A 6,261-nucleotide genomic window follows, 5' to 3' on the forward strand; every position below is an offset into this window, starting at 1 on the left:
TGTGTGTGTTGGTGCACACAGATGGGGCCATGTTGCTCTGTGAGTGTGTCTGTATGTATGTGTGTTGGGTGTACACAGATGGGGCCACGTTGCTCTGTGAGTGTGTGTTGGTGCACACAGATGGGGCCACATTGCTCTGTGTGTCTGTGTGTGTGTGTGTGTGTGTTGGTGCACACAGATGGGGCCACATTGCTCTGTGTGTGTGTGTGTTGGTGCGCACAGAGGGGCCATGTTGCTCTGTGTGTGTGTCTGTGTGTTGGTGCACACAGAGGGAGCCATGTTGCTCTGTGTGTCTGTGTGTCTGTGTGTGTGTTGGTGTGCACAGAGGGGGGCACGTTGCTCTGTGTGTGTGTGTGTGTTGGTGCGCACAGAGGGAGACACGTTGCTCTGTGTGTCTGTGTGTGTGTGTGTTGGTGCACACAGATGGAGCCACGTTGCTCTGTGTGTCTGTGTGTGTGTGTTGGTGCACACAGATGGAGCCACATTGTTCTCTGTGTATGTGTGTGTGTGTGTGTGTGTGTGTGTGTGTGTGTTGGTGCACACAGATGGAGCCACGTTGTTCTGTGAGTGTATCTGCATGTGTGTGTTGGTGCACACAGAGGGTCACGTAGCTGTACGTGTTGGGTGTGCACATGTGTGCTCGAGCTGAGGGGCTCCTCTGTCCCTGGGGTCCAGCCCCTGTGCTGCTGCAGCCCACAGACCCGCCCCTGGAGCCCTCTGAAGAGGCCCTTCTGGACAAATACCTTCCTGCGTGAATACCTGGCTGTCCGAGGCTCCGCGTCTTGATCCAATTTCTGTGATTTATATTTTCCATAATTCTATTTGGTCAGGACTTTCAAATTTATGGCACAGTTGTGCACTGTGTTCTCTTATAATATAGAGGAACCCTGTGTGTTTGCCATATTTGCTCTCTTGCTGGAAACGTGCCTCTCCGCATTCCTCTTTTGCCTTGATGTGCTGAGCTCTGCAGAGAAGAGCTGGGGTCTCACCCCACCCTCGGGGGCGTCTGCAGCCTCCCAGTTGGCTGGCTGCCCTACCTGACCCTCCTAAAGCAGAGTTATTCTGACTCAGATGGGTTTCAGAGCAGGCCCAGGTGAAGGGGGCTCTCTGGGGGCGCAGCCTGTGTATGACATGGAAAGCCCTGGGATAGGGGACAGAGGGGGCATCTTAGGGGTGACAAGCCCTTGGTGAGAGGAGTCAATGACAGAGTCCTGGAGGCGCTCTGGGCCCAGCACCCAGCATGGCCACGGTTGCTGTTAGTGGGCATGATGTGCCCCACGCTCTCGGGAGCTGGTGCCCACGGGGAGCCCCGAGCCCACACTCTCGGGAGCCGCTCCACTGGGAGGCTCTCTCACCCCTAGACCCCCCATGAACAACAGAACACATCTGCTGGAGGGGGGTCTGCTGGCTTTATTCACAGACCCCAGAGGGGGGAGACTGGGACGGCAGAGACAAGGGGGTGCTCCAGTGGGGCCCTCCACCCCCGGCGTCGTCCCGGAACCCCAGAAGCAGCCTGGGCACGAGTGTTGGGGCGATGGTGCTGGAGTGAGCGGGGCCGGGTCTCTGCCGCGGGGACCTCCTGGCCCCTTACTTCCAGCGCCCGCCGACTTTGCCCTTGGCGGTGGCCCCGGCCTTCTTGCTGCTGCAGATGGGAAGCAAGTTGTTCTTGAGTCTGAGCATCAGCCCGGCCGGGAGGGCAGCCTTGAGAGGCAGAGCCCCTCCCTGGCTTGCAGCCCTGGCCTCCCCAGTGTGGACCTCTAGCCCTGGCCTCCCAAATGCTGCCCACAGGACGAGGTCCTGTGGCCAAGCCTCACAACCCCCCCACACACACACTTCTTCCCCTCTGCACAGCACTGACTCACCTGTACTGGCCTGGCCAGGGGCCTGGGGCTTAGGGCTTAGTGTGGTTAGCAGGGGTGGGCACGGGGCAGGGCCACCCTCTGTCTTCCCTGCCCTGCCTGGGGTTGCTGTAGACAGACCCCAGTGGGTGGAGACTGTCTTGGCAGATGACTACTCTCTTCCCCACACAGTCTGTGCCATTCTGGGTGTCAGATAAGTGTGGCCATCCCCAGGAGCCTGTCCCCTCTTCTGAGGGTTTGAGGACCTTTGTGCACCCAAGAGCCAGGAGGTGCTGAGTGGGGCCAAGGCAGGCGGAAGACAGAGGGCTTCAGCCCCAGAGGCTGGCACGACAGGACCATTCCTGAGCACACACGCGTGAACACACACACGTGCACATGCACACCCATGACCGTCCTGGCCCACAGAACCGAGACCCTCCCTGGAGGGGGGCCCGTCTCTGGGAGCAGAAGGGCCTCTGGGAAGAGGGAGGAAGCCTGGGAGACAGGAGCTCCGCCAGGCTCTCGGGGAGGGACAGCCTGCAGCCAGGCTCAGTGACCAGACCCCCAGTGGCATGTCACTGGCACCAGAGCTCAGCCCGGGGGGGCCGGGAGAAGTGTTGCCCTGGGTCCCCACACCCCGTGGGGCACGATTCCATGGCCCAAGGGCACTTTCTGAGGAACCGATGGTTGCAGAGGGGCCATGTCGCCCCCCCAGGTCAGCCTCTGAACCCCCCACCCCAGGTCACCTTGGAGGGTGACACTCTGGGTGTCCAGGCTGGCCAGGCAAGGCCATCTGAAGGCCCCTGAGAGCCTCCCCATGCTGGGGGCCTCCTGCAGCCCTCTGCTTGCTGGCCAGTGCTGGGCACCTGAGGGCATCACTTGCAAACCCTCTCTGGCACCCCCTCCTGTGAGCAGGTGAGGAGGGTCCACAGGCCCCAGGGCACAGGACCTGGACATGCTGGTGGGGGCTCTGCCTGGTTAGTTGTGTTACTGCTCTGCTGAGGGCTGGCCACTACTGGCCCTTGCCCAGGGGCTGGCTAAAACGCCAGGCCTGCATGGACAGTGGCAGCAGGCCCTGTGGCCCCTGTGCCCAGGGCAGAGCAAGGTGGGCCAGGCTACTCACTGCTTCTGGGCCTGGTCGATGCGGCTCCTGAGGGTGGTGATCTGCAAACAACACAGGCGACTTACCGCGAGGGGGACCCGGGGACCCAGCCACAGCAGCAGAGCGGTGGCTCCGGGCTGGCTCCTGTTCCTGGCTCCTTCGGGAGGGCGCTGTCCCTTGCCCTCGGGTTGCTGACCCGACTCATCTCGCTGGCCTGCACTGGCCTGCGATACCACACACAGCAGCTGCAGAGCTGGCCACTTACCTTCCAACTGCAGCAGGCCATGGGGCAGGGTGGAGGTGAGGCCCGCAGACCCTCCTTCCAGCCCCCGGCCCCTGACTCCGACCCTCCTGCTCCTGGCCCCACCCCTGCTCCCAGCTTGGTGGCCAAGGCACCTGGTTCCCAAGCTCCTGGGAAGCAGAGGCCCCTCCTCTCCTGCCAACAAGGGCAGCAGGCCAGCCTCAAAGCCACGTCTGGAGGCAGGAGGGGACAGGGGCAGGAAGGAGAGTACCAAGGCCACGGAGGGCCAGCCTGCCTGCCCGACTCCGTGACCTGGCCTTTGCCATGCGAGAGGAGCACCGTGCACTGCACACGCGCGAGCCGGGCCCGCAGCGGATTCTGGCTACTCACAACTTGGCCAGCATCTCCACTCTGGCCCGGAGGGTCATGATCTAGAAAGACCGAGATGGTTACAGGGCTGGGTGGGTGGCTGAGGCTTCAAGGCCCCGCCGTGCACTGGGCTAGTCTGGAGATGGCCCTTGAGGTTCTGAGCCCCTGGGCCCTGATGTGGGCAGTGTGTGTGTGGAGGCCACCACACCTGACTGCATGGTGGACACAGGGGAGCTGGCCGGGCTCTGTGTGGGCCAGCCCCAGGGGAGCCTGGAGGGTGAGGGATGCAGCTTCTCCTGGGAACCACTCAGGGCGGGCACCGGGAGGACGTGGAGGCCCAGGAGAGGCCTGCCCAGGGGTTCCCGGGGAGCCGGGGCTGGTCACGGGAGATACCCCTGCACGTGTCCTTCACCCGAGGGGTGCTGCAGGGGCGTTCAGGTGGGTGACCTCACCTTGAGGGGGAAGCTCAAGGTATCTGTGAGGTCCCAGGGCACATTCGTCACCCAGGACTGGAGCCCTCCCTGGGCCACCTGGGCCTCTGTGCGTGGGCCAGAGCTGGGCCTCACCGAGCCTTCGATGCCCCACCCCAGGCAGCCCGCCTCTGACCCCAGCTTTGCCTTCGGGCCGGGGTCTGTGAGCGAAGGTCGCTCAAGGTCTCGAGCCCTCCACACATCTCCAGGCAGCCGGTGCCCCAGGAGCCACCGTCCAGAGCTGTGCCTGTGCCACCCCCTCGGCCTGCTCTGAGGACAACTCAGGGCCCCTGTGGCCTAAACTCATGCTGGCCCTCAGGCAGGGTTGCCAATGTACCCGGGGGGTCTGGCCGATGCCTCGGGTGGCCAAGTGGCTGCCCCAGAAGGTGGCCTCAAGCAACAGTCCCCGCGGGGCGCAGGGGGTGGGACCCAGCGGCCCCCGGCTGGCGGTGCCTGGACTCACGTCGTATTTCTGCCGTTTCAGCTTCTCCCCAAACTCAAACTTGTCAGTCTCGAGTTGGTACAGGGTTTCCCAGAGCTCCTTAGCCTTGTCCCTGAGGGGGAAAGGACGGCACAGGTGGGCCGGCCTGAGAGCCGGGGCCTCCCCTCCTGCACCCTCCTCAGGCCCCGGGAAGGGACAAGGCCGCCTGGGCCCCCCGACGGGCTCCCACCTCAGCTTGTCGTCGCCGAGGTGGTCGATGTTGAGGGGCTTGCGTCTCTCGGCCAGGATCTTCTTCTTCATCTCCCGGGCCGTCTGCTTCTTGCCTCTCTTCTGGTCGGCCTGAAGGGGACGTGGGGTCTCAGGAGGGGCCCGGGCACCAGCCAGGCCCCAGGCCCCTCCTGGCCCCGCCCGCCTACCTTGGCCAGGTAGCTGCTGTAGTTGGCCCCCATGGAGGACAGGGCCTTCTTCTTCTTCAGGTCGTCCTCGGCCCTCCTCTTGGCGTCCTCCTCCTCCCTGCGGGCCTTCTCCTCCTGTGGAGACCACACCCCCGGACCCTCAGGGGCAGGGGCAGACCGCCCCCCACCCTGTGGACGCAGAGGTTGCCGGGAGGAATCTCAGGGTCAGTGTTTCGGTGGGGCAGGGCTTTGACTCCTGGCTCTGACCGCTGGCCCCCACAGCTTGACCACTGGGGAAAGGCCCGGGGCCGGACACCCTGCTCACCGCCAAGCGGTTCTGGCGCTCACGCTCCTTCTCTGCCCGGATCCTCTGCTGCTCGGCCCTCTCCGCCCGGCGCTTCTCCTGTGGCCAGGAGGCAGGTCAGTCCAGCCTTGCCACCGGCACCCTCCAAGTGTGCCCGGCGGCCTCCACCCATGGCCACACTCACGATCCTCTCTTTGAGGGCAATCAGCTCCTCCTCCTCTTTCTTGCGGGCTTCGAAGTGGCTGTCGATGAGGGCCTGCAGCTCCATGAGGTCCTTGTTCTGGCGCTTCTTCTGGATGTCCTGTGGGCAGAGAGGCCTGTCGCTTCCACCCCTCCGCCCGGCCTGGCCTCTCCCTGGGGAAAGTGGCACCTGTGCCCCAAAAAAGCCCTGCCTGCTCGGGCCACCAGGGCAACTGTCTTTCTTGCTGCCCTCTTGGGGCCGTGGGTGGCCTGATCCCCAAGCCTCAGGGTTGGATGATGCCCTTCTTGGAGGTGACCCAGGCATGGCTGTACCATGAGGTCAGTAGCATCCCTAGGGTGGACTGAACCTGTCATCATGCTCAGAGATGCCCTTCAGGGGCTGAGCCTGGGGGAGAGAGTGAGCTGTGCACACTTGTTGTGTGAACAGATGAATGAGTGTGTAGATGGAAGGAAGTAGGTAATGGGTGGGTGAGCGGGACGGGGGTTGGAGAGATGGATGGATGACGATGGAGCAGAGGGTGGATGGACAGTGGGTGGACAGTGGGATCAGTGAGCAGGCAGTGGGTGGGTAGACTCATGAATAGGCAGATAATGATGGATGGATAGATCAATGGAAGGAAGGAAAATGGATGATGGAAAGAGCTGGACTGAGGATAGATGGAAGGATGGAGGGTGGATGGGTGGAAGGAAGGATGGGCAGGTGGAGGATGGAGGGTGGATGGGTGGAAGGAAGGGTGGGCAGGTGGAAGGATGGGTGGAAGGAAGGGTGGAAGGAAGGGTGGGCAGGTGGAAGGATGGAGGGTGGATGGGTGGAAGGAAGGGTGGAAGGAAGGGTGGGCAGGTGGAGGATGGGTGGGCAGGTGGAAGGATGGAGGGTGGATGGGTGGAAGGAAGGGTGG

At 63.1% G+C, this 6,261-nt stretch overlaps 1 protein-coding gene across 2 annotated transcripts; it reads right to left on the reverse strand.

Moving 5' to 3' along the window:
- Positions 1-1,241: 1,241 nt before the first annotated feature.
- On the reverse strand, positions 1,242-5,500 carry Tnnt3 (troponin T3, fast skeletal type). 2 transcript variants are annotated; one of them, XM_048807881.1, is made up of 8 exons: positions 5,346-5,500; positions 5,183-5,260; positions 4,879-4,992; positions 4,692-4,801; positions 4,484-4,574; positions 3,572-3,612; positions 2,962-3,002; positions 1,242-1,642 (listed from the first exon to the last, which is right to left on the reverse strand). In XM_048807881.1, exons 1-8 carry the CDS (start codon positions 5,427-5,429, stop codon positions 1,257-1,259), a joined length of 945 nt encoding a protein of 314 aa, XP_048663838.1. In that variant the 5' UTR covers positions 5,430-5,500; the 3' UTR covers positions 1,242-1,256. The 2 variants fall into 2 exon arrangements, with proteins under 2 accessions (XP_048663838.1, XP_015358825.2); XM_015503339.2 differs by lacking the exon at positions 3,572-3,612 and having other exon boundaries at positions 1,391-1,642.
- Between the last annotated feature and the right edge of the window lie 761 nt (positions 5,501-6,261).

This window comes from Marmota marmota, unplaced genomic scaffold (assembly GCF_001458135.2).
Source record: "Marmota marmota marmota unplaced genomic scaffold, marMar, whole genome shotgun sequence".
Lineage (NCBI taxonomy): Eukaryota > Metazoa > Chordata > Mammalia > Rodentia > Sciuridae > Marmota > Marmota marmota.

Excerpts from the sequence above, each read along its gene's own strand:
- Tnnt3 (XM_048807881.1), bottom strand. The coding sequence starts at position 5,429 with ATGGAGCTGCAGGCCCTCATCGACAGCCACTTCGAAGCCCGCAAGAAA. Across the intron at positions 5,261-5,345 it reads TTGCCCTCAAAGAGAGGATC|GAGAAGCGCCGGGCGGAGAG; the intron begins GTGAGTGTGGCC and ends TCCTGGCCACAG. Across the intron at positions 4,802-4,878 it reads ACAGCAGCTACCTGGCCAAG|GCCGACCAGAAGAGAGGCAA; the intron begins GTAGGCGGGCGG and ends CGTCCCCTTCAG.